Below are 27819 nucleotides of genomic sequence, written 5' to 3'. Positions count from 1 at the left end.
CTTTATTTCCTTATCGAACCATTTATTTTTGTGCATGGGAAAATAGATTTGAGCGGTTGAGTGGTGGTGTATGTATTACATCAATATTATTGGAATTTTACTTTTTTCAGAAAACCTTTTTAAATATTTTTATTTATAATCTAATTATGATTTAAAAAAAAAAAAAATACAAAAACTATAAAAGTAGCGAAAAAAAATTTATTTTTCGCCTCTGATGATTGGCTGAGCTAAATCATTAATTCGACTTGGTATTTTTCCTTTCAGTGCTGATTTTTTAACTTGAAATGCCAATGGATCAAACTGAACATAATCCATAGCATCTCGCACAATAGGAACTGCTAATGCCTGTAAACGTTCAGTGAGCTTAGCATTCATTGCAGCATTAGAAACTTTCCATTCAACATCTCGATTACGAAGATAACCATCTGTTAACTTTTTAGGCTTTGAGAGCTCCTATATGTATTAGCATTAAATTTAAAAAATATTGTATTGGAGGAATCTATAGTACATCTTTGGAATGGTTTATCTATTACTCAAAGATTTATACAAATGTAAACATACCTCAACCCGTATACTTGCATGAGCAGAAAGAGTACTTTTCTGTATGACCCATTGAGGATCACAAAATGGCAAATCAGTGCGTACTTTAGGACGAGCTAACGATTCAATAGAAGAAGTTGGTTTTGTATTTTTTGCAGCATTAGAAACTAACCATTCAACCTTAAAAAAAAGTTAAAAACAATAAAACTAAAAAGAGCTAAAACACGATAATAATGTAAAGAATTATTAAAATCAAAACTCTTCTTACCTCTTTTGAAGGTTGATACAATCTATGCAAAGACCTAGGTCGTGCAAGTTCATTCACTCTTTCTGGGATACAAACATTTCCCGATGATTTGCTTACTCTCCATATTGGAGAAGACCTTCCACATCCAAGAACATATGATAGTCTAAAAAATTGCTACAAATGTTTCATTAACATTTAATTACATAAATACCACAAACATTCTAAACCAATCTATATTTAACATGAAAATAATGTTTCAGAAATTTAAACAAAATGTGAATTGTTTTACCTATCTTCTTCATATCCTGAAGCTGTACTTTTTGGTTTGGATAACTCTTCAACACGTTTTGAAGCAATTGTTTTCATTGCCTTGGATTGAACCTCCCAGATAACAGAGGGTCTTCCACAAGAGTATACAAAGTGCTCTCTTAAATCAGAATTTTTTAAATAAATGAGTTTAGAAAAAAAACTTTTAAACATTTGCAATAGTCCTAAAATGTAATAACCTGTAAATTAAACATACGCAGTTTGGCAATGGAGAAGTTTTGAAAAATGTTATTAAAAGCTAAAAGTTGTAAGTATCAGTTAGATGATAGAGAATTTCATTTGCAGAAGATAATAATACAGAACAAAATGTAGACCATGTAGCATGTAAATGTTGGTATGACAAAAGGAGCTGGAACTAAAGAAAGAGTATATTGAATCTTAAATAAAAAAATATATTGAATTTTAAAGCAAAACATGTTTTAAAATTTTTACATGTGAACAATGCTTTGCTGAAATTATGTATTGTTTTTTAACTTGCAAAAAAAATGCATTAAGTAGCTAATCTGTAATGCAATATAGCAGTAAAATACATGATAAGTATAAGTTTCAATGTAAGATGTATGTTTGCATTCATCAATAATATAGTTTGTCAATTAATTTATGTAAATTAATCTTGCAGTTAAAAATAATTTGTACAAACGATGTCGTATATGAAGATATAATGTGCTTGCATATTAAACATTTACATGCAAGAAGTGTACATGATTGGCATAGAAAAAAAACTAGAAAAAGAAGAAAAAAAGAAATTTAAAAAAAAACAAAAACTTAAAAGAATCTAAGTTCATAGCCAAAAAGAAAAAGATTTCCATTTTTTTATATAGTGGTTTTTTTATATGATGGTTTTTTTAGTTTGAAAAGTAAAACTTAAGTTTTTTCTGGATAATGTAATTGAAAGTCCTTTTTTAATACTCTAATGAGAGGATTTCTGGATGATCTAATTTAAAGACCTTTTATAATACTTTAATAAAAAGTTAAGCAAAGAAAACAAAAAATCTAACAAAGCAAGGGCTTTTCTATCTATGTTCTAACAGAAAGTTGATGTAAAAAAAGATACCTGCTGCATTTTTCTGGATGAACTAATTGAAAGTCTTTTTTTGGTGCTGCAAGACGAAGCACGTGGCTACTGGTCTTGGCTTTTAATGCTGCTTTGCTTAGAGGTCTCATCAACTCCTGGTTTCCCCAAACAATTGGTGGCCTAATTTACAAAATTAAATGAAAAATATATTTAAAAATTATATTAAAATAAACATAAATCATTTGAACCTATTTCTAACAATAGCAATAAAACATGTATAATAAGCAATTTTTCTGAAACATAATTTTAGATTTTAACTTTAGCTCTTTTTCTGAATAATACAATATAGATAAGTAAATATATAAATGTCTTTAATGCCAATCAAAATCACAAAAAAGTTAAACTATTAAGGAAAAATTTTCAACAAATTTAAATAATATACCCTATTGTAGCCCAAACTGCTTTGGAAACTTTAGGCATAGATAATTGAATGATTCTCTCTCTGTAAAAGGAAAAAAAAAGTTCTTTTTATGAATTAAATAAATTTTAGATTTTTTTGTAGGATTAAAGTTTAAAGATAAGATAATTTTGCTTGTAATTGATATTCAAAAAAACTAAACCTGTGTAGAAAATCTGCTAAAAATAAAATAGAAATTGCATCATTAGACTTAGTAAGCAATAAAGTAGCACGTGGACATGCATGAATCACAACAAAGTTAGATTTTTTTTTTAACAGTTTTCTCAAACAGAATTGCCATATTGATAACCTTAAAATGAACTTTTCACAAACAATTGTATTCCTACACCTTTTCAACAAGATAGCATACCTTGCTACAATGGTTTGAGAATCTTTACTTATGATTAGACAAAAAAAATGATAAAAGCTTTCCCACAATATTACCTTCTTTTATTGAGTACTTCTTTTCTTTTCATATTACCAATTTACACTGAAAATTAGTAACAAAATTAGAACAAAATCAATCAATATCAATAAATTTCATGTTAAGAATGTTACAAAAAAATACATGTCATTTCAAATAGTAATTCACTAATAAAATGCAATTACCTAAATAACATAAAGAAAAGACAAGAGAAAACCATAAGAAATAAACTAGTCACATAACAAAAGTAGAAATTTACAAAAATTTGTAAGTAACACTTATAAAACAGATTTTCAAAAGAGTTAAAATATAGGTCAAGTAGTTATGATAATATATTCACATATACATACGCATATACACATATACACAAATAAGAAATTACAAAATGTACATAAACATAAAGAAAACATTCATAGAGGTAAAGAATAAAGTTAAGCATAACTTTTTTATGGGTAGAAATGATGGGGTGATTTTAAGAACAGATTCTTGGACCTAGGATAAAATCTGTTTTTAGGGTATTTTTGTATGTATGTATGCATGTATGTATGTATGTATGTATGTATGTATGTATGTATGTATGTATGTATGTATGTATGTATGTATGTATGTATGTATGTATGTATGTATGTATGTATGTATGTATGTATGTATGTATGTATGTATGTATGTATGTATGTATGTATGTATGTATGTATGTATGTATGTATGAACAACTTAGGTAATATACAGGTAATGCAAATAATATTAGTCATAGATACCTAGTTACTTGACTTTAGGTGTAAAGAAGATTCAAAGAAAAATTTCGCCTGCTAGTTACTTTTAACTGCCTATATTTTCTTAAACTATATATTTTTATATTTTCGAAACTCTCTGTTTAAGATTCTCAAAAAAAAAAAATGCTATTGAAATTAACTTATTATTCTATAGTTTTCAAATTATTAGCAATTCTGCAACTTTCAGATTTCAGCTAAATGAGCAGCAACCTTTTTCGCCATTTGTAAAACATTATTATCGCTAAGTAACAATAAACAAAACAAATTTAAGTTTGGTAAATTGTCAGCGTAAATAAGTTGGAAGAAGGGAAAGGATAGAGAAAGGAGTAGCGAAAGGAAGCCCAATCATATCGTTTTACTAATGTAGTTTATGGGATATTTACAAACTTTGCTGAATATTAAAAATTACTTCATACAACAGAAGTTTCTATCAATCAGTAAATAAATAGGAGTTTTTCTCAAAGAAAAATCTAAATTGTAAACAAAGAAATTAAGATATAGTAGCGTGTTCACATAATGATAAAAGAATACTTTTTTTTTTATTATTATTATTAAAGAGTGTCACTTTATGTGAACGAAAATGTTGAGTGGGGTAATTTTAGTAAATGGATTTAAGTAATAACTAATCGCATTTTATATAACAATTATATAATAAAATAGTAGTGCTTTCAAAAAAATAGTTGGTTCAAGATTTTTTGCAACTTCTTTTTTGCAAAATATCGTAAGAAATTAACCAAATTTGGCAAGAAAAATATTTCTCTCACTTAATATTTCAATAAAAAGTTTACAAGCCCAATGCTGCTTTTATTAACTCAGTTTTATCAAGTGTAAATAAAACATCCTGCGGAAAATGCTGAAGCTAATAAATAGTTGCACAAAGTTATTAGCACAAAACCAACGTTAATCTTAATGAAAAACAAAAATCTTAAATGAAAAATAGTTATTCATAACTATTTTTCATTTAAGATTTTTTGATGATTTAGAAGATCTGACATTTTAGACTAATAGAAAGTCTAATATTTCGTCAAGTAAGAGCCAACCCAAGGTTATGTATTTGACGGTTTCATTGAAGGTTTTGGTAAGTTATCATGAACTTACCAAACCTTCAATGAAACCGTCAAAAATTTGTTTCTTCAATCGTCAAAGATTTATTTTTTCAATTCGATGTAACCTTTAAAGCTGAACGTTTCAGATTATAATGTTAAAAGAAAGGTAAAGTTTATGAGCTAAAAGTTTTCATTTGAGAATGTATGGAATATTTTAAAAACAACTTTTTATTGCTTTTGAAAATTTTGAACAAAAGCAGAAAAAATCGGTGCAAACATGCTCTGAGACTAATTACTCGTAATTCTGGTTCATTACCTAAGTCATTTAATAATGAAAACATCTTGAAAATATTAAGTCCACCAACTTGTTAATGATGAAAAATGTGTTGCTATGGTGTTTCGAAGTATTCCAAAAGTAAACTATGACCAACAAAGACATACTTTTCTTCCACTTTCTTATTTATTTTATTAAACATGGCTTTAAAATCACGTTTTATAAAAAACTTTACATTAAAAAAAAAAATATTTTTTAAAAAATTAATTTTTAAAAAAACTTTTTAAGTCAATGGGGATGTACCACCCTAATTTTATTGGAGTAAGTTTGTTTAATAACTATACTGGTCTAATCAACCAACACACCTACAGAGAGACACAAGAGAATATCATAGCTCCATCAACAAACATGCTGATTTATCAATACGAAAGATGGCAGTTTCAACCAGATCAACTCCCGCTTGCAGAGATGTCTTTTTACCGATAAAGATAGCCGATTGCTTATTGCGAAGAAGAGACGTGCACACGGCCTCAGTATAGTTTTAAACGTACTCTTAGAAACACTAGCACGATTCTCACTCCCTAGTCATAAGTAATTTAGCCTTATCTGATAATTTATCCCAAATATTCCCAAGTATTCGTGTTTATTACGTTTTTTAGGCAAACGAACAGTTTGTTTTTTTGTTTATTAGAAAGACTACCTGTTAGAGGTCTACTAGCTTGTTAAGAATGAGAATTTTAAAAATAAATGAGAACTTTAAAAATTTTTTGGACTTTCAAAATCATTTTCACTTTAGCGATAACAGTTTTCGTAATAAAAGTATGAGTTTTGATAAATTCGTATTGATAAATAATCATGTTTGTTGATGGAGCTATTGATATTCTCATGGTATGTTTTTACCATGCATATATCATTATAGTGTATTATTGTTGCAATTAGATACTTCTTTTATTTATAATATTTTGTTTTTCAATTTATTTTTCCCCCTATTGATTTTAATAAGGTTTTTATATTGGTTTATTATAAGGTTAATATATTGATTTTAATAAAGATTTTAATAGCCTTATTTCAAAAGAAATATTAGGGATAAGTTAACTTTAAATTTGGAAGTATTTTTTATCCCAAAATTACAATTAATAGTATTATAGTTTTATTAGAAATTCTATTTTAAGGTTGCATTATAAGGTTTTACAGTTTCTTCCATTAATGGATAATCAGTTGATAAAAAGAAGTAGCAGCGTTCCTCTAGATGAATATGTTGGTGTAGTTGAAGCTTCTCCTATAAAAAAAATAAAGTCCATTGAAGGTAGTTCAGACAATTCAACAATTGAAAAAAAGAATGTTGAAGAAAATATAAGAATTATGGAGGAGGGTGAGCTTCCTGATGATTTAGAAAAGGTAAAGTATTTCACATCTTACAGTGTGTGTTACCCTATCCAATACTGTTTAGTAATCTTGACTGTGTAGTATTTCACTGATTTTTTATTGGGTGCATCAATAATAATTCCATTATTTATTCAATATATATATAAATCAATAAACATTTTTTAGAATGTGAAAAATACATAAATGTTTCTGACAGTCAATACATGTGTTTAAACATTAGCTAAGAATATTGTTCTGAAAAACTATTCAAGTGATAATGAAGATGCACATATTGTTTGAAATAAGTCTTGGTATCCACTTTAGACAGTTAAAAAATATATCTTTCTTGCCCAACAGAACCATGAATTTTGAACTGGATGCTGAAAACATCTCTGTCCATTCAACAGTTGTAAATGGCATGGAAATGTTAGTAGAATAACTTGCTAATATATCTTAAGGTTATTGCTAAACACATTGGACAGCAGAGGAGGTAGGTTTTACCTGGCAGTTATTCCAATCAATCATACCAAAGTACATTTTAACAGAGAAGCTCAGCTTAATGTTATTTTTATCAAAAATGTGAACAGCATTAGGTTCAACTCTGTCTTGATAAGATTATAATTTGAACTGCTTGCCTGCAAGCATCCAAATTGTTATCACAAACAGCAACTATAAAACATGTTCAGAATGAACAAAATAACTGTTGTAATGGAAACACAATATCTTGATCTTATTGAGTTACTAGCACTGCTTCTTAAGGAAAAAGAAATGTTTTGACCCATCTTGACATCCACTATGACAATTTATTTGAGACTATTTAGGGCCATTGACATTAACTATAAAACTATGACATTAGCTATATGTATGTATGTTGTAGTATGTATGTATGTATGTATGTATGTATGTATGTATGTATGTATGTATGTATGTATGTATGTATGTATGTATGTATGTATGTATGTATGTATGTATGTATGTATATATGTATGTATGTATGTATGTATGTATGTATGTATGTATGTATGTATGTAAAGCTTAAGAGTGAAAACTAAAATTAGCAGCATTGGATTTAAAATTCTTAAAGTTTATATTTAGATATAAATTTGTATACACAGAGGCTTCCAAATTTCAACCTATTCCTGATCAATATTATAAGTATGCATCTATGACAATCAATATCATCATAGGTACATATCTATTGTATAACACTATCTAAAATAACTTTTCCACTCAATTAGTTGTATTCAAGTTTTTTTAGAAAGAGTATTATGAAATTTTACCATTTTATATTATAGAATGTGAAAATTTCATAATAAACCAATTTCTATAAACCTATAAAAATCTCACCATCAATAACATTATAGGTATTTTAAGTTTGATAAAAATCTCTGTATTTTGAAACCAGTTTCATGCTTTAAACCAATGCTTTGCTATCATATATTGTTAAACTTGTAAAAAATTTACAAGAAGTTCTTTCAGAGGAAAATAAGTGAGTTTTAAATAGAAAGAGATTTTTAATTGTTTTTATGCATATCTAATTTTAATTATAGCAATAATTATTTGCATTTTGAATTACTAAAAGACTGTTACCTTAAATAATTAATATCTATAATTAGTATCTCTTTTCTTTTCTCTTTAACATCTTGTCAGTTAGGACAAGAGAATGAGCTTTAAAAATTGCTGGATTAATGATTTCAATTCAATAAAATTTAGGTAAATGATACTAGCTGGTGCATCATCAAAAAGAGATAATTGCAAATTTTATTTATATTTTAACCCTTTCTGTATTGAGATTCTATTGCTAAATCTTACACAATAAATATTCTATTATTAAATCCATACATTAAATATTCTGTAATAACTTTTATTATAGCCTGACTTTACAAAATACAAAATCACTGAAGCAAAATCAAATATTTGCAAAGATTTTAATGTGGATTTTAGTAGGAAAAGAAAAGTTGCGCTGTTGTTAGCATACTGTGGAGCAAATTACTCTGGAATGCAAAAGTAAGAAATTACTTTAATCCTATTTCACAGGTTTCATGTGGTTGAAAAGAAAGTTTTTTCAGGATTGTATTTGTATTTAGTAGAACATATTGTTGTTATTGCTATTGAATTTCAAAACAGATATAAATTATTTTATTTCTATAATAAAGAAAAACAATTTAGTTCTATAAAAAAAGTTTTAATAAAATATTATAAGTTTATTTACAGAAATAAAATGATTTAACAAACAATTGCTGAAAGTATGATGAAAAATCTATTTGGAAGCACATACTGTAAAGAAATAAAATGCTTTATTACTTTGAGTGTGAAAGGAAATTTTTATTGGCTAATTCAGAAATCCAGATGTTGAAACAATTGAAGAGAAGCTTTTGGATGCCCTTTGTGAGATAAAAGCTATCCGTACTGAACACAAAAAAGAGTTTTTGGTAAATAACATCAACCAGGTAAAATTTCTTTTGAAAATAATAATTTTTTTTATTAAGTTAGTATTATTATTCAGTTAGTTAATTCTATCAAAGTTAATTCTAACGAAAACAAAATAAGTTTCAAGTTTATCATTAACATGCATATGAAAAACTCAATATAAAATATATTTATAATCATAATGATAGTATCTTAAGATATATAAAGTAAATCAGTTTACTTTTAACAAGACCAAATATTTTACATATTAAAACTTATCATAATGACTGCAGTAAACACCAGTCTAATGAACTTGAAAAATATATTTGTAATTTGTTTAATTCTGCCTCTTTATAGTTGAGTTTCCAGCGAGCAGCCCGTACTGACAAAGGCGTATCAGCAGCAAGACAAACCGTGTCATTAAAGATAAGTATAACTGAAAAGATTATTAAAAGATGCCTGAAGAAGTAACAACAAAAATAATTTAATATGCCTTGTAATGTTCTTTACCTTGTAGCATCTAATACATTCCTTGAAGATGTAAACAAGCTACTGCCAAAGGATATTCGTGTTTTTGGTAAATAAACCTTATAATTATGAAAGAGTTTTTTGAAGCCACTAGATTCATGTAATAATATTTTTCTTCAGGATTAGAAAGAGTTACAAAAAGTTTTGATGCTAAATGTTGTTGCTCTGGTCGTGCTTATGAGTATTTGGTTCCTTCACTTGCTTTTGCACCATCTAAAGATGTATGTCTTTATTGGAAACTTAAAGCAATCATTTTATTGACATAACACATTATTTTGTTTGAAAAAATTATTTGACAAATGTAAAGATAAGGTCACTAATGTTTAGAAAACTATTTCTTTAGATATTTTCTGCTTCTTATAGGATCACAGGTTAGTCTTAAACATTTAAAAATATTAAAACAGATTTAGATTTTTCAAGGGTTTGCATAATTTTTTAAAAAAACTTTTTAAAAAATTATGCAAAAAAGTGTAAAAATGCTAAAGTTATTTAAAGTGAAATTAAAAATTTTAATTCCAGTTTAAATGTTTTAATTTACCCCCTTTTAGTTTTAGTAATGTTTTTTTTTTTTTGCACAAACCTTTCAGATGAGCAGTTTGAGAAAGTGAATCAACTGTTTTTGCGTTATGAAGGGACGCACAATTTTCATAATTTTACCAGTGGAAAGTAAGAAAAAGCCCCATTTTAAAAGTTATATAGCTCTTTGTAAGATATTATCGAATGAAGTTTTTTTCTTTTAAAGCTCACTGTTTTTATTTTGAAAATATGCGCCCAAAAAATTATAAATCATTAACATGGATAAATGCTTGAGTGTTTCAAATGTTTTGAATATTTTTATTGCATATTTTGCTTGATATTTAAAAACGGTATTTTTTTTTTCAAAGACCTTTTTCAGACAAAAGTGCAAATAGATATATTACAAGTTTCAAGGTAATAATTTTTTTCTTATTCAATTTAAGCTTTTTTTTCTTTAGATTTTATTTAATATTCATGATTAACATTTCAATTGTCATTTAGTGGGTTTGCAAATTGAAATGCTTATAGATTGTAAATTTGAACGTTTAAAGTTTAAAGTTGAATTTTAAACTCATTAATTTTTTTGTTTTGTTTTTTTTCTTTTTGCGAATCTGCATTTTTAGGTAAGTTCTGCTACATTTTCAGGCAAACAAACCATTTGAATGTCAGGGACAAGAGTTTATTGCAATTGAGATATCTGGTCAAAGTTTTATGATTCATCAAATCAGAAAAATGATAGGTATTTTAGGATATTTATTGTGCCTATACCTGAAATGTGTGCAAACTTGGTTTAACTTCTTTATTTGTTTTGACAAAATAGGTCTGGTTATTGCAGTGTGTCGTGGCCATTGTTCAGAGGATACCATCGAAAAGAGTTGGCAGCCGACAAAAGTATTTTTATAAAACCACATCCAATATGAGTTCTTTCTTTCAATTAGCCTTTCTCGTATATTTAGATATTTTCATATACCTATTTTTTATATTTTACATAACCATAGGGTTGTATTTAATGAATGTTAATATTTTATCTTCTATATACATAGGGTCGACAAAGTTCAAATTTTTGGTTAATTTTTTTTTTTAATTTTAATTTCATTTCATTAGTTTTTAAATGATCCTTACAAAAATACTGAAAATGGATGATAAGTAAACGTAGATATATTTTCATATAGTTTGTAGTAATAAATGGGTACACATAAATCATATAAAGTAAAATAAAAATTAATCAAAATAAGAAAAAATAAATGCTCTGAAGAATCAACCAACAAGGTCCCTTGATCGTGTGTCCTTTGAACATGAATGGGATATGCTGAGAGTTGGGTCTATTGTTTTTTCCACCAATAGATCTATAGCGCTTCACTATGTAATGGAAGTCATTGACTAACTCGTTTAAAATATACCTCTGAGAGGTGTACTTAGTTTAGGAGAAGCTCTGATGCATTGAGCTTCATGATCAGATTTCACGATGAATTTCTTAATCACCAAATTTTCATCAAAAAAAAAAACCTTGACGTCATCGTGAAATCTTAGTAATTTGATGTAGCCTATTTACTAACTTAATAAAAAAGGAAAAATTATTTACGCTTACTTGCATTTTCAATGCTAGACAAATTTTAAGATTTACTTACACAAATATTCATTTAGGCCGATATACCGAAAGCTCCTGGTCTCGGTTTATTACTTTGCAAGGTACGAAACGTTTTAACAGCTCTTTGTAACTATCAGTTTTCTAAATCTACATTCAATACTTTATAACTGTAAAATACTTTGTGCTGCAAATTTATGATCAGCTTTCTTTGAAGGTGTTTTATAAACATTATAATGAGAAACATTGCAACGATGGTTTACATAAACCAATCACTTGGAGCGAACAGGAGGTAAAAATTATTGATTGAACCTTTAAATGTTTGGAATTTTTTTGGTATAAACTTCATCTTTTTTTTCGAAGAAAAAAAATTTATTTCGGTGAAATTTACAGCTTGTCTTTTAGATTGAAATTGAACGGTTTAAAATTGAAAATATATGGTATAGCATTATCAACGAAGAAATAAAAAAATCACCCATGATCGAATGGTTGAAAACGTTGGTTAATCACACATACACAAGCATGGTTATGAAGTCTCCGATGCCGTCCGGCTATAAAGGAAAAAACGGCGTTTTCCCTAAAACCTAAAAAAAAAATATGTAGTTCTACGCTATGCTGTATGTGGGTATTTGGAATTGTACAAAAAAATCAACAGTTTATTTTCTTCTAATTTGTTGTTTGCCAATATTTCATTCAGTTACATTTTGGTAGCGCTTCCGTGATTATGATTATGTGATGTTTAAGAGTGTATTTTAGGTTTCGAAATTCTTTTAAAAAAAAAAATTAAAAAAGGTTATGTGATGTTAAGGAGCATAAAGATTTGCATTGTATGTATTGTATTTACAATAATGCGGACTTAATAATTGATGCTCCAAGAACAAAATAGAAATAACTTAGAAACTCATTAAAAGCTACAGTCATGAGTTCTAACATGTAAATTTCCTGAAGGTTTTTGTCAGAAAGAATTGAATAAAAAGAAAAAAATAACCCGTAATTAAAATACGATAGATTTCTGAATATAAAAGACTTTATTAGTCAAAATGATCACTTTTAAAATCAATGACCTTCTATCCATCTTTCAAGGAATGTTTAAAAGCATGTTTAATAAAGATGTCTGAAATTAAAAAGTATGATACAATACAGCACTCAAAATAAAAATTGGAAAAATTAACATATTCATAAAGCAATTTAATTTTGGAAGAAATTTCTGTTTGCGTAAACACCCGAATGTTTCATGTCTGGGCTTCTCTTTGAAAACTCCAACAGTAATCTGCAAGCATACGTATGTCCAATCGGTTTGATACCTTTCCTTCATAACCTTATCAACTTGTTGAGGGCGCTCTTCGTGCTCATCGTTAACGTCACCGAAGTTAATTGCGAATTCGTAAAGGTGGCTGTTGAAGAAATAAACCTCATCTAGCATTCTAAATGATGATAACTCATACAACTACAAGATATATTTGTAATGTTCTGCTTTTTTATTCCCCGAAAATTTTTCTACGGTCTGCAAAAGATTTTCACCCTTTTTATTTCGTTCATTGAGTTTATTAAATATTAGAAACTGAGTTTGTGATTTTGATTCATTAAAAGCATTAGATTTTATTTTGTTATAACGGATTTTATTTTGTCATGAAAGTGAGGAAAAACGATTATCTCGCCGCTTTGCAAGTTGTTGGCTTCTGGCATCAATTATTTTGAATTCAAATCTTCTGCTCACATTTATAATTTGAAAAATAAAAATAAACATGATTAGATATCTTAATGTGTATTGTGAATGCCGATAGTTAAACACGTGAATACCGCCTCACTACATTATGATTACTTAAATATTTTTTAATTGAAACTCTTTTTACAACTCTTTCATTTAGTCTCACATTAGAGATTAAGAATTATCTGCATTGCCTTTTAATAGTCCAACTTTAAAACAAAAGTACAAAAAATATTTGTTTTCATGTGAATTTTTAACTAATTTTAGAGAATTTAATTCTAATTAGTTGAGATTCAAGCACTATGTGATGATAACCATTAATACAATTGTATATTGCTCATTTAAGATAATTCCACTTTGTAACTGTTTCTCAAATCAAGTTAGTGTATTTACATGGAGAAAAGAATAATTTTTGTATATAACATCAAAAACATACCTTGTTATCTCGTAACAAATTAGGAACTTTTAGTTCTTCACACACTCATCCATTTTTATACTAGTCACTTTTATCCAAAACCTTTTTCAAGTTTTATGATTGTTTTAGCCGATTGCTATCCCATCTCAGCATGTCGGAATATGTTAGCAAGGGTGTTTCGATGAATTTTATCTGATTTGAAATACTCAAGTGTAAATTACTTGCCTTACGAACAATTTTCTTAATAAAAATTATAACTTCCTTATTCCAGCGACTTTGAGGACATTTTGAATAAGCTTGATAAAATCATAAAACATAATGGAACCATGTGTTAAGAATATGACAACAAATAAGATAACGCATGTTTTTTTTGTGCACAAAACTTCAATATTACTTAACGATTGCTTAATCAGTAAGTCGGCCAATTCTGTTTTATGCAATTTCGCAGGAAGGAAAAAACTCGATAAAAAATAAAGTACTTACAATATCTATAAAATTCTATTTGGTGCTTGTTTATTTTGCATACAGAATCATTACTAATATTACTAAAATTAACTAATATTAACTAATAACTATTAACATTACTAATATTACTAATATAAACTAGATGTCTATCTTCACAAAAATTCCGTAAGAAAAAGTGAAGCAAGTTTTTAAAGTTTTTAATGCCGGTAGCCGTTTTATTTAAACCAACTACTTCATTTTTGTTTTGCTTTGATACCACTGATCTCAAAATATAACTGGATAGCGTATTCAATTGCCTTTTTCAAAAAAAATTGAAGCCAAAATTGGCCTCCCAAGATGGCGGCGATCGGAGCTCCTAGCGGTGATCGATGTACATTTTATAAGGCTTTTTACAGAAATATTAAAGAAAATAAATAGAGTTTTGAAAGAAAAACTAGACTATGAAACAAAGTTTTAATGACTTTAAAGAAATGAAATGATTTCTAAAAAAATCAGACAATTAAAGTAATTATTTTGATACTAAGGTACAAAATATTCGATACTTTACGATTAAATATTTACTTTACGATTAAATAATATTTATGCATAATCTATGTACCTTTTAGTTCTTAGTTACCCAATGCAGTGTGCTAGAAGGTTAATAACATGACTGTATGGTAGGCGGCAGTGGTGTCTACTTACAATTTTGACAAATTTTATATTTTCAATTTTTGTAGCAAGATACCAGATATGTACATGCTGCATGAACTATTAGCTGAGTGCTGTGAGTACACACAACTCAGGGGTTCCTTCTAGGATTATTTAATACATATATGTAATTAATATAGTATTTAATAAAAATATTAAGTACAAAATATTATTTTTTAATATGTTATTTTACTTATATATTATTCTTTGTAATATTTTAGCTCTCAATAATTGAGTCAATTGTTTTTAACTTGTTATTCAAAACAAATCATTAAGGGAATGTTTTGATAACATATATTTTGTATGTTATCAAACATTATCAACATTATGTATCTTATCAAAAAATTTATGATACGTAAATTTACAATAAACTGTCTGCATTAAATGTTGGAATGCATTAGTACTTTCTTATCATTTCGAACAAACCAGTTTTTTAAAATTCAAAGACAGAGGAGGTTTAATTAAACCAACTAAAAGTGTTACTATCATATGCAAAGAAACTGAAAGATGTTTCCAAAGGTTGCTTGCCTCAATAAATGGCAACCTTCCAAATGAAATAGGAATTCAAAATGCCATTTCTGGTGCTGTTTTGAGATCAGTTGATTACTCAAAAATATTTAATGAACAAACATCTTATATGTTTGACTCAGCTATAACTGATAACCATTTATTTGCACTGATTAAACTTATTTCAGAAAACTATGCAAATATATATCTTTATCACCTGGGTAAAAAACAAACTGCCAAAATAACTGGAAAAAAGCTTAGAAAGCAATTAACAAAACTTATCCTATTCAAAAACCAATCAAAAATATTTTTATGATATATATATATGAAGACCTCAGTGGAAAAACCAGCGATGTGACATTTTTAAAATTTTTGAGAAACTATTATTTTTCAAGCAAGCATATCTTATTTCATCTTTTATTTTAATTACCAAGTGAAAAAACTAGTCCACTCATTAAAAAAGAGGATAAAATTAAACATGATCAAATGGAACAATCGGTGATGTCAAGGGTTACATTTGGAATAACCTGCGTTGTCCGAAGTTTTTATAGTTTACGAAACAACGTGATTCCTTAATACCTCAAGTATTGGTTGAAAAAAAAGCCGCGGAAAAAAGTAAACAAAAAACAAAATGGCTTGTAATGATAGTCCGGTGGTTACAGAAAAATCAAGAAAAAGAAAGATTAATATTAATTTTAAAAATAGAAAAAAAATACACAATTTATCGAGCCATATTATTGGGGCAGACTGTAATTGTATTCGACTTGCATGTTTTAAAAATATTAGTAGTGAGGAAAGGAACGAACTTATTAAGAACTTTAATGAATATTCATCTTAAAATAGTCAGGACGTGTACTTATCCACACTAATAAAAATCCAAAACATTAACAGAAGAAGACCACGACAGAATGCAGATAAAACTTACACAATTTTTCATATTCTTATTGTGTAAGGGTGCAAAGAGCACAATCAGCTATCGAAGTTCCAATCTGCATTAAATCTATGATGTCTTTTTTCGGAATTACAAAAGCTAAGATCGAATCAATAAGGAAATCAGTTGCTACAACTGGTTAGTAAATAGTTAAAGAAGTTATTTATAATATTTTAAGTTATGAACTAAACTATTTATGTGTGTGTGTGTGTGTGTGTGTGTGTGTGTGTGTGTGTGTGTGTGTGTATATGAATATTATGTCATTTTGTTCTTTTAGGTCGCCCTCCAATCGATGGTAGAGGCAAGCATAAAAATTGGCCACACAAAATAACCGAAAGTGACAGTGAAGCTATCCAAAAACATATATCTTCTTTCAGAGGAAGGTCATCTCATTATGCTATTGGAAAAACTAAAAAAATTTACTTATCTGAAGATCTAAATGTCTCTAAAATGTTTGAACTATTCAAACATGCTTACCCAACTGTTAAATTAGGATACGAAACATACAGAGTAGTTTTTAACAATAAATTTAATATTGGGTTTGGCTTTCCACAAAAAGACACTTGTTTAGCTTGTGATGAGTTCATTGTAAATATAAAACACACTGACCAAGAGCTTTTAAATGCAGTTGGTCAAGATATTATCAAACTTAATAAAAAAAGAAAAAAGATCTTGAAACAGAGCATGATTTTCACACAAAAAAAGCTGCTGTATTTTATAACAGAAAGTCAAATGCAAAAAAACGAGCAAAAAACTCAGACATGTTTGAAGCTATTGCTTTTGATTTTCAGAAGAATTTACCCTTGCCTAATAAATCAACTAACAATGTGTATTACCCAAGACAGCTTAAATTTTTTCACTTAATATACACATCCTATCCAGTGATGAAGTATTTCTTTATACATACGATGAAACAACAGGAAAAAAGGGAGCTGATGATGTTTGCTCTATGCTTTATCATTTTATCATTAATCATCTTTCTGACACAGTCCTTAAATTACATTTTTTTTGCGGACAAAACAAAAATTACACTGTGTTTCGTTTTTTGCATTGGATGGTTCACTTTCAAAAACGTTTTAAATGTATTAAAGTGTCATTTCCTATACGAGGTCATTCCTATATGGAATGCGATCATGACATGGCAAATGTAAATATAAAGGCTAATGTTGAAATTCCTGAGGATTGGCGTCAGGTTCTTAAGAATTGCAGAAAAAAACCTTCACCTTTTAATGTTGTAAATTTTTTCAATGTAAATTTTTTCAGATTTTCTGATTACTTGAAACAATATTATAAGTGTGCATGTCCGATAAAAACTCGACCAGTCAGAGAACTTGTCATTCAAGATATACACCCTGCACTGCGTCTCTTTCCTAACAACTGGAATGGCAATATTGAAAATACTGCTTTGGTAAAACGTAGACAAAATAATCAAACAGAAACTGCACTCAATCAGTTTAATATGTATTCCTCAGTTCTACCAATAAGTACTGCCAAGTATAACGACTTACAAGTTCTGAAGCGTCTATGTAAACCTGATAATCACAGTTTTTTTGATAATCTTGTTACTTCAAACACAGAAACAAAAGATTCGGCATCAGAAGATTCAGATACTGATTAGAAAAATATATTTTAATTATGGTTATGTTTCTCATTAATTTCATGCTGGTCTCATTAATTTCACGTATAGTAATGTTTCTGATAAATTTGTGTTAAAATTTATGTTTTAATTAGTTTGACTTTGTTAGATAAAAAAATCTATCGCTCCACAATAGATGTTAACAAAATGTAATAACTTCCCATAGACGTTTCAGTGGGATAACAAAAAAAAATTAGCTAAAGAAACAGCAGGGTCAACTGTCTTTTGAGGTCCCTTACATCATGAAGAGCCCATTTTTAAGATATTGTTTTGTTTTTAAACAAAAAAGAAGGGCTAAAAATAGTAATTACGCCACTTAAAAATTCCAAGGAAAAAGTCAGTGATGTCCATTTATTGATAATGAACTTTAGTTTCCGAAAAAAACATTGAAAAAATATTTATATTTTATTTTTTAAGAAATAATCTGATATAAATATAGTTAATCTATATATATATATACATAAAACTAAAAAGCAGTGTATAAATTAAATTTTAAAGAACGTTTTGAACTTTAAAAATTGATTATCTCAAAATAAGAAAAATGTGACAACGCTGGTTTTTCCACTGAGGTCTTCATATATGTATATATACATATATATATATATATATATATATATATATATATATATATATATATATATATATATATATATATATATATATATATATGTATATGTATATGTATATAATAACTCTAGAAGGAACCTCTGAGTTGTGCGTAATCACAGCGCTCAGCTAATAGTTCATGCATTTATAATTTTTTAGTGCCTATCTGATGAACTAATGCCTAAAAAACATTTTATCTTAAAAATAAAATTAGCTGCCTACCATGCTGTTGTGTTATTAACCTTCTAGCACACAGCATTGGGTAGTTAAGAACTAAAAGGTACATAAATTATATAACAAATGCTAACTATTTGAAACTTGAGATTTCTGCACAAGCAAACAAATACTTTTTCTTTACTTTTATTAAACAAACTAAATTTAAGCAAATTAAGATTAAAATTTGTATTTAGTTTTACTGAGAACTTTTATTTTATTATATCTATTCTAAAAAACGAAAAACAGAAAGTTAATATAGAGCAACTTATTGTAAGAATGTTTTGTTAAATAAAAAAATATTTATATTTGAAATTTATGTAAATATGTAATATTCCGTTATTTTTATGAATAAAATCTTATGTTAAACAAAAAAACTAGATTTTTATTAGAAAATTATATATTTATCAATATTTGAGCTTAAGATATAAAACTTGATTATCATCAGTTTCTTAATTTTCATATCACCATTCCTTAATTCCGCCACCATCTTGGGAGGCCAAAACTGGCTTCAAAAAATTTTTTCGTATACGCTATCCAGTTATATTTTGAGATCAGTGTTTGATACATTATTGCGTCATTTCAGGCTGGCAAAACAAACCTGGGCCGGGAAAAAATTTGCTTCACTGCGGTAGAGCAAATTAGATATCAAGGTTAATATATATCATTGTTCAGAATTCAAAAATTTAAAATCATGAAAAAATATAATTTGATCACATACTTATTTAAAACTTTTTGAAGATGACCTACTTTAAAATTAAAAATAATTCGATTTATATGCACGCTATTTTTTCGGTAATTTTGAAAGCTAGGAGTTGTTTAATTTTATATACTGTAGGTGACAACCCCCCCCCCCCATCTTTCCCAGCGTATTCAACAACATCAAAATATTTTCTTATGTCAAAAGTTGAGTTAGCCAATTTACCAATTAAGGCATCGTTTATTTCACTATTTTACCTAAATGGAGGGAAAGGAGTACGGAGAGTGGAAGATATGCGCCAGACGTCAGATGTCCAAGCATCAACAAGGGTATAGATGGAGTGAAGGTTAGGAAGGAAAAGGTCTAATTTTTATCAATTTTGTGTAGTAATCATAAATGTATCCTCCAAGTCAGCACACGAAAATCTATAGAAAACACATTTCAAAACACAGGGAAAGACTTCGTGGTAGACCTGTGTTATCTAATTACTAAAGATTCGTTCCCTTAAGCAAGAATCTATGAACAAGGATATAAACAAATTGAGACTAGAGGTTAGTAGTACCATGCAATTTTAATGTCATTAATCATTTCTTAAAACATTAAAATACAGAAAAGTTGAAATTTCAAAATAGGATTTGAAAACTTTTCCGCAATTTATTATAATATTAGTAATAATAATACCATATTGTAGCAAAATCTAGGTTTAAAAACTTGATTATAAAAACGCATTGCAGCGAATCAAATTCTATATATGGTTATATAAACAGGTGTTATAGAAAATTATAAAAAGTTATATTTTACTTCTGGATAATATTAAAAGAACTTATCATTTTCCAATAAATATGAAACCTTCTTTAAGGACTTGTCAATTAGCTTGATTTGGTAGTCTACTTTATCAGCTAGCCATTCATTAACTGTATCAACATCATAATACTTGGAGAGTAACTCTCTTGCTTTATTTTGAACTTGTAAAATGCTAGTTTTGCTAATATTCAAAGCGTTTCTTGTAAAGTTTAAATGGAAAAAACTCGTATGTTTTAATTGACTTTGGAATGGGCGTGTCCAACCAATTTCTCTTGCCTCAGCCAGAGCTTTCCAACCCAAACCATTTTCTAGTAGTCCTGCTAAGTAATAGTAATCCCCACCATAGTAATTGGCCATTTCAGGTTTATATGTGTTAAAACGATCGATTCTAATCTTGAAGGTTTCGTTGAATCCCAATTTGTGGGAGATTTCTTCATGCAGACTTGCATCAAAGCGACCTTTTTGTAAAACAGCTAAAGACAGTGCTAAAGATGGTATACCAGCTGGTAAAAGTTCACATAAAGGTCCGTAATGATCAAATCGGCTCCATCCAGTTAATGCTATACCAACAATTTTCATGCCCGTTGATTTAATTTTAGAAGTTATCTTTAACCAAGACAAATGGTTTTCTAAATGCTGTTTTATAGGAACAAAGTCTGACCATGCCTTCAGGGCACCTTTAAATGAACTAGCTATCCAAATGAATGAAAAAGATTTTGCATACCTTTCCCACATGTCTTCAGGAAACTTTCTATATCCTTCAAGCTCTGCTTCATAAGCCCATACCATGGGTGAAGCATATTCTGCTACTACTTTTAACTTCTCAATTGGCCAATTTCGCAACATATCATCCCAAATCACAGGTTCTACTATCTTGTTATTTACTGTTCTTAAGCTTTTGCAATATTTGAATAGCTTCATCATGTGATAAGTGAATATTTCTGCCGTTGATAAAGCAGAATTGATGCATCTGTCACATGTTTTAATATTCCAAACTTCATCACCACCAAGGTGTATCCACTTTGAATTTGGATGAGCAGAATGAATCTGGTCAATTAAATTTTTCACAAATAAATATGTATCATTATTTAAAGGACAAACTGAATTGGTTATCACTTTATTTTCACGAAGATGACTAAGTGTTTTGTGTTTCAATGCAAATTCAAGATGGCCAAATGTCTGCACAAGAGGTATAATTGTTAACTTTTCTTTCAGAGCAGTATCTACTATAAGTTTTATATCATCTTTAGTGTAGCTATTGGTGCGAGCCAAAAACGATAATTCATTAGACCATGGAAACATGTCTTCATATTCAATTAAAAACCCATTTGCTCCTAACTCCTTTGAAAATTTTATCATTTTAATAAGGTAGTCAATTTTGGGCGGAGCACCTTTGAGATCAAAATGCACCAACTTTAAACCTTCAAATGGTCTCACAGGCTCTTCTTGTTTTAGCTTCAAATTCTCTTTATGTAGCTTATCACTTTCAATGGATATAGCATTTATTCGCTTATCCATTTCAATTGTTACATCTAGTTGCTCTTCTTTCTCCAGAACTGATCTTTTCAATTTTTCAATTTGCCTAGATAGTAGCCCAAGTTCTTCCTCATATTTTTTCATAGCTACTTTTAAATCACTATTTTCAGTTCTTAAATTTTCTGTCTCTTTTAAATGTTGATTATTAAGGCGGTCAAATTCCATTTTAACTTTTAAAAGTTCTTTGTTATTCAAGAACTCCTTTTCACTCTGAAAATAAAGTTACATACTTCATGAATACATGAAAAATGAATACCATTATAAATATCTTTGTAAAAAAAAAAAAAAAAAAAAAGCTTTGATTTTAGTTTAAATATAGTGTTATATAAAATAAAGCAAAACAGCATATATAAAGTAAAGCAAAATAGCATATATATAGTAAAGCAAAACAGCATTATATAGTAAAGCAAAACAGCATATACACATATAGAATAGCTTTTAAAACACAGAATTCAAAAATTGCATTTAGAGTTACTAAAAAACAAAATGAAAGTGTTCAAAAATAAATAAATATATTTTTATACATCATATAATTTGGGATGCAGCAGTTCTAAATACTCCCGTCTAAAATTTTTTTTGCTATAAACTATTTAGATAATCACAAACTTGCTTTAAAATATTAAGATGCAAAAACAATAAAAGAAATTTTACTTTTGTCATCTCAAGTTTTTTTTTAAAATTCTTAAAATTAAGAATTTTATTTTAATACAATTCTTTTTTTTTTGTTGTAACTGTATAATTATAAAATAGAGCATAATATTTATATAACATACATTCTGATTCAAGATTCAGATTCAAAGCTATTGAATGATGCCACCAGAAATTGGTTACAGTGCTTCCAGAAAGTATTAGCACACTTGTAACTTTTTTATTACAAACAACTTCAAACCAATATAAATTGTAAAATAATTTTAATTTTGAACTAGTTTTTTTTTTTTAATGAAAGATAAAACCAATTAAATTTAATTTTATGGTCAAATATTGTCAACCTGCTTGTTTTTTTTATGAGCTAATTAGAAGTTTAATGACTACTCGGAAAAATGTCTGAAATTAAGCGTGCAAAAGTATTAGCGCACTCATTTAAAATGTATTAGCACACTCGTTTAATTCCTTTGATAAAGACTTTTTTGGTTAATTTTTGTTAAAAACTCTTTGCTGGTTAATAATAGTCAATAAAAAATATAAGAAGAATTAATTTAAGTTGCGGAAATATCATTTGAAATGCAGTTAGTTAAAACTTTAAAATTGCAATAACAAAAATATGGGTTTTAGGAGCATTTCAATTGAAACAAAGTGGCAAGTTGTTGGCCTGAACAAAATGGTCTCAGTAATCGAGAAATCGGTCGTCAACTTGAAATCGCCTCAGACCTAAATACAGTTTGGGTGCACATCAAGTTAGCCGATCAACAATTAGCAAGCTTATGAAGAAAAAACATCTCAATTCATACCTTGCAACAAAGAAGCCACTATTAAGTATCAAAGACCATCTCAAGCAAAGAAAATTGTGCAAAGAGAGAGTTGCATGGACTGTAGAGCAATGAAGAAAAGTAATTTTCTCGGACAAATCAAAATTTGAACTTATTAATCGCAAGAAAAGGGTTGTCATGAGAAGATACAAAAACTAAAAATATAACCCTCGTTTTATCAAGAGTTCAAGGAGGAGGAGGTTCAATTGGCATTTGTGACTGCATTGCTGGATCTAGCGATGGACTGACGCATCTTTACATTGATCGCCTTAATCAGCATTGATATAGAGAGATATTAGAAGATTATTTAAAGCCATCAATGGACGTTTTCAAGGCTGACTCCACCTGGCAATTTCAACAAGATAACGCTCCTTGCCACACAGCATGCTCAATAAAGCAATAAATGGAAGAAAAACGGTTGAATCTAATGCCTTGGCCCGCTCGCTCAACTGATTTAAATTCTATTGAGAATCTTTGGAGTTGAATGGACTGCAAATTACAAAAAAGCAAGCCCACTAACTTGGTGCAGCTCAAAATGCAAATAAAAGAGTTGTGGAATACCATGCGACAAGAATTAATCAGAAAACTTATAGATTCTATGCTGCATAGAGTCTTGGCATGCCCTAAAAACAAAGGTGGTCTTATAAAATACTAAAATTTCTTAGAATCTTTTAAAAAAGGGTTGTCATGAGAGTCTTATAGATACATAGTCAAAGATAGTTTGGAGCATATAAAGCTCAAATACTAAACCAGAACTTGTGTTTGAATTTGTCTTGAAAAAGCTGAAGAAAATAATCTTAGGTACATGTTAGGTTCAGAGCACACACACACATACACAGATGGGGGACAGGTCTTGTTTACAGATGAGTCAAAGTTTTGCCTTGTAAGTTCTGATTGCCACCAAATAAAAGAAGACCAAATAAAAGATATTTTGCTTCTAACATTCGAGAAACCACTTTATATGGAGCCAGCTCATTGATGGTATGGGGCGAAATATCTTTAACAGCTCGCACAGAGCTTTTTATTGTTGATGGTGGACGTCTGACTTCTCAACAATACATAACAGACATTTAGAACCTTTTGTGGTACTTTTTCCACTGTACATTGGATTGATTCCTTCTTATGCAGGATAATCCTAGACCACATATGGCACATATTGTTATAGAATAATTAAACAATATAATATTCAAGTTTTGGAGTGGCCAGCTTGCAGTCCAGATATGAACCCAATAGAGCATCTTTGGGACATAATGGGATACTGTGTTAGAAGCCAACATTCACCACCTAACAGCCTAGACAAGCTGCGACAAAGCTATCCGCATGTGGGAAGATATCCCTCAAGAAACAATTAGATCTCTAATTGAAAGTATGCCACTGCGCTTTCAGGCTGTAACAACATCAAGAGGTGTTAACACTAGTTATTGATAAGACAAAAATGTTTTAATTTAAGCTGTATTAGTGTGCATAATAATAATAATAATAATAATAATAATAATAATAATAATAATAATAATAATAATAATAATAATAATAATAATAATAATAATAATAATAATAATAATAATAATAATAATAATAATAATAATAATAATAATAATAATAATAATAATGATAATAATTTTTCTTTATTTTGTTAAATGAACCACATTTTTGGTTTTAGCATTTTTTTTCACCATCCTCAAAGTTCATTTTATCTTTATTATCAAAATAATTGTGTTTATGTGTTCTATTCTTAATATATTTGTCAAAATATATGATAATATTGACTACAATTAAAATAAATCAAAATGTATAGTGGTGCATTAATTTTGTGGTTAAGTGTATGCATGTATGCATGCATGCATGCATGCATGTATTTATGTATGTATGTATGTATGTATGTATGTATGTATGTATGTATGTATGTATGTATGTATGTATGTATGTATGTATGTATGTATGTATGTATGTATGTATGTATGTATGTATGTATGTATGTATACACACACATACATACACATATACACACTAACATATTTACACAGTATAGAAACTTTATTGTTATGAAAAAGTTTGGCATACTTATAAGAATGTGTAATTATGTGTAATTCTTACTAAACAATCTTTTAAAATAGATTTTTAAAATTCTTTCTTGGACTGAGTCCAGAAGGTGGTGTTTTTAATTATTGGGTCTGAAGTTTATTTTACTATTTGTGCAGTTTTTGTTCTAAATGCATATAATTTCATAGCTTTATAATCAATACTTTTCTCAATTAACTTAACATTAGTAACTAATTACTTAAACCAAGCTCAAATTTAACAGAATGATGTATTGTAATCATAAATATTAATTTTCTTTTTTGACTTACACCATTCTGATTCTCACCAGCTCAATTAAAAAAAGTTTCAAAAAACATAAAAACAGGACAAAATTTAAACCAGAATAAGTTTCATGAAATGTTAATTTTAAGCAGAATTTTCATTCCTACAATGCAATAAAAGTTCTACTTAAAATTAACATTTGCAATACACACAAAAAAAATTACCTTGAAATAGATTTTAAAAACGCATTTTTCTACCATATTTTACAGAGTCCTGAAAATTCTGGTTTAATTTTCTAAAAAATATATGTGATTTAACATGAACTGGTAAATTTACTAACCTGTTTTTCATACTCCATTTTAAAATTATCTTGATTAAACTCCTCATTATGAATATGATGATTTTGAAGTTCACTCATATAAGGGTCATCTTTTTCTTTTGAACCTGGCAGCATTGTAAACCAATAAAACATTGCAAAAGAGAATATAAATCCCAATATTACTCGCAAATCAAATCTGATCATTTTGTTTTTAAAGTTAACCTGTAAAAAAAAACAAAAAAACAAAAGGATTAATAAAGCACAAAAACTTAACTGAAACAAAAATTATGGTCAAGTATCCTTAATATAAAGTTTTGAAATTTTTGACCTAAATTACAAAGTCATTTTAAATAAAGTATTTGTCAGACAAATGTTGGGAAAATGGTAATTATTAAAAATGGCTAAAATACTTTATCTTAGAAAAAAAAAAGAAAAAAGAATATTTTTTTATAGGAAATATTTCAAATAAGTTTTTAAAAATATTATTAGATTTAGAGTGACCTATGTAATGGTCATGTGTATCTTAGAAAGTGTCTAAAAACTTAAGAACTAAAAAGCTTTTCAAGTATTCTTTTTGAAAATCAATTTAAGAAAATTTAAAAAATCCTTTATTCTAAATAAACTTTAGAAAGTCATACTTTTTATAAGAAGCATGCTACTTGATATAATATTTTTCCAAATGCATCTACTGTGATACAATTTCATTTCATATTTCATCTCATATCACCATGTTTAGGATATTAATAGGGTACATGAGCAGAATTGTATGAAAATCTAAATTATAAAAAGATTGATTTTTACGTTGATTAACTTTAAATATATACATATAATTCTTACCTCTGTGTGTGTTAAGCATGTTATATATAATTTTTTACGTTACAATTAACTATTAACATTAATTGATCATTTGCTGACCATATTTAATAAAGAGGTACTTTTTGTTTTTAAATGACAAGAAATAATATTTCTTTAACTAAAGTCATAATCAAGTTCACTATTTCATTACCTTTTTATTAATTCAGTTTTATCAAGTGCATATAAAAAATACATCAGAAAATGCTGTAAAAAAGCAAATAAAATAAAAAGTAGCAAAAAATTTTAATTGATTCTATTCTTTTCTTTTCTTGAACGAACTGTTTTATTCATAAATATTCTGCGTTAGTTTAAACGTATTCTATAAGAAATTTCATAAAATTGCTATTAATGAACAGTTAAGCCATATTTAAGATTTCTTTGTTAAGATTTTGAGATATGAAAGTTAAGATAATGATAATAATGGTCATAAAACAATAGCCAACGCAACAGTGGCAGATAATTGGCAGACAATAAGGATGATAATGGACCATCAATAACAGAGCAAGTAGATTATTGTTTTCAGAGAATTCCGTCAGTAAAACTCTGAATTGATCCAGGACCAGAAGGTCAAAAAAAAACAAAAAAAAAACGATGCTTTTGCGCTTGAAAACATTTTGATGTTTCGTCAAGCAGGAGCAAATCCAAGGTTAAGTTATCGCCAACTTATTTAAAACTTCAACGAAAACCAGAGTTTTCCTAAAACTTGCCTAAAACATAAAAAAAAACAGATTCCTGGCGGCAAAAGAAACGTTCTGCTTTTTCGATCAATTAGCATGTCTTTTCAAAAGAGACATGCTAATTGATTTAATTCTTCACTAATAGTTTTGATCTTATTATCACACTCCTTGTTTGATAAAGCCTCGTTCAGTTGAACATGATATCACTTAGGGACCCGAGACCCGAACTCGGATCCGGGTAGTTGTTTCGGGTATTACCCGAATTTAAATATTCGGGTAATTACCCGAAAGTTATAAAATACCCGTTTCGTTTTAAATCGGGTAATACCCGATTGTTTTTAATACCCGATACTTGATACCCGTAGAATACCCGTAGAAAATACCCGTAGAATACCCGTAGAAAATACCCGTAGAATACCCGTAGAAATACCTGTAGAAATACCCGAAGAAGTAAAAATACCCAAAACAGTTCAACCTCAATTCACTT

General features: G+C 28.1%; 3 protein-coding genes and 1 pseudogene across 6 annotated transcripts; 2 read left to right on the top strand and 2 right to left on the bottom strand.

Annotated features, from left to right (window-relative positions):
- Positions 1-62: 62 nt before the first annotated feature.
- On the bottom strand, positions 63-5563 carry LOC145202573 (sperm microtubule associated protein 2-like). Of its 2 annotated transcripts, none has more exons than XM_090080826.1 (8): positions 5469-5563; positions 3031-3076; positions 2572-2631; positions 2169-2309; positions 1077-1214; positions 809-950; positions 562-720; positions 63-453 (listed from the first exon to the last, which is right to left on the bottom strand). In XM_090080826.1, the coding sequence occupies exons 2-8, from the start codon at positions 3060-3062 to the stop codon at positions 199-201; spliced, it is 927 nt and encodes a 308-aa protein (XP_089936952.1). In that variant the 5' UTR covers positions 3063-3076; positions 5469-5563; the 3' UTR covers positions 63-198. The 2 variants fall into 2 exon arrangements, with proteins under 2 accessions (XP_089936952.1, XP_089936951.1); XM_090080825.1 differs by lacking the exon at positions 5469-5563 and adding an exon at positions 3769-4053 and having other exon boundaries at positions 64-453.
- Positions 5564-6232: 669 nt separating this feature from the next.
- Positions 6233-12165, top strand: LOC145202131 (pseudouridylate synthase 1 homolog). 2 transcript variants are annotated; one of them, XR_016450420.1, is made up of 14 exons: positions 6233-6501; positions 8342-8475; positions 8810-8918; positions 9235-9303; positions 9388-9454; positions 9526-9626; positions 9749-9776; positions 9993-10071; positions 10290-10335; positions 10545-10660; positions 10742-10812; positions 11566-11610; positions 11724-11798; positions 11912-12165. XR_016450420.1 is itself a non-coding variant. In XM_090080823.1 (14 exons), exons 1-14 carry the CDS (start codon positions 6310-6312, stop codon positions 12092-12094), a joined length of 1293 nt encoding a protein of 430 aa, XP_089936949.1. In that variant the 5' UTR covers positions 6233-6309; the 3' UTR covers positions 12095-12165. The 2 variants fall into 2 exon arrangements, 1 of the variants encoding a protein (XP_089936949.1); XM_090080823.1 differs by having other exon boundaries at positions 10567-10660.
- Positions 12166-15698: 3533 nt separating this feature from the next.
- LOC149890881 (uncharacterized) lies at positions 15699-17858 on the top strand (annotated as a pseudogene). The gene is made up of 2 exons (XR_016450417.1): positions 15699-16357; positions 16497-17858. The product of XR_016450417.1 is annotated as an uncharacterized LOC149890881 (transcript).
- A 2068-nt stretch (positions 17859-19926) lies between these two features.
- On the bottom strand, positions 19927-27560 carry LOC145202047 (hexosaminidase D-like). The gene is made up of 3 exons (XM_080074926.2): positions 26439-27560; positions 25822-26022; positions 19927-21924 (listed from the first exon to the last, which is right to left on the bottom strand). The coding sequence occupies exons 2-3, from the start codon at positions 26002-26004 to the stop codon at positions 20188-20190; spliced, it is 1920 nt and encodes a 639-aa protein (XP_079931052.2). The 5' UTR covers positions 26005-26022; positions 26439-27560; the 3' UTR covers positions 19927-20187.
- Positions 27561-27819: the final 259 nt, after the last annotated feature.

Source organism: Hydra viridissima, unplaced genomic scaffold, assembly GCF_058129835.1.
Source record: "Hydra viridissima isolate aposymbiotic clone 2 unplaced genomic scaffold, HvirCarnegie_v1 scaffold_3, whole genome shotgun sequence".
In the NCBI taxonomy this organism is placed as follows: Eukaryota; Metazoa; Cnidaria; class Hydrozoa; order Anthoathecata; family Hydridae; genus Hydra; species Hydra viridissima.
This window is presented reverse-complemented; position numbering and strand designations above follow the sequence as displayed.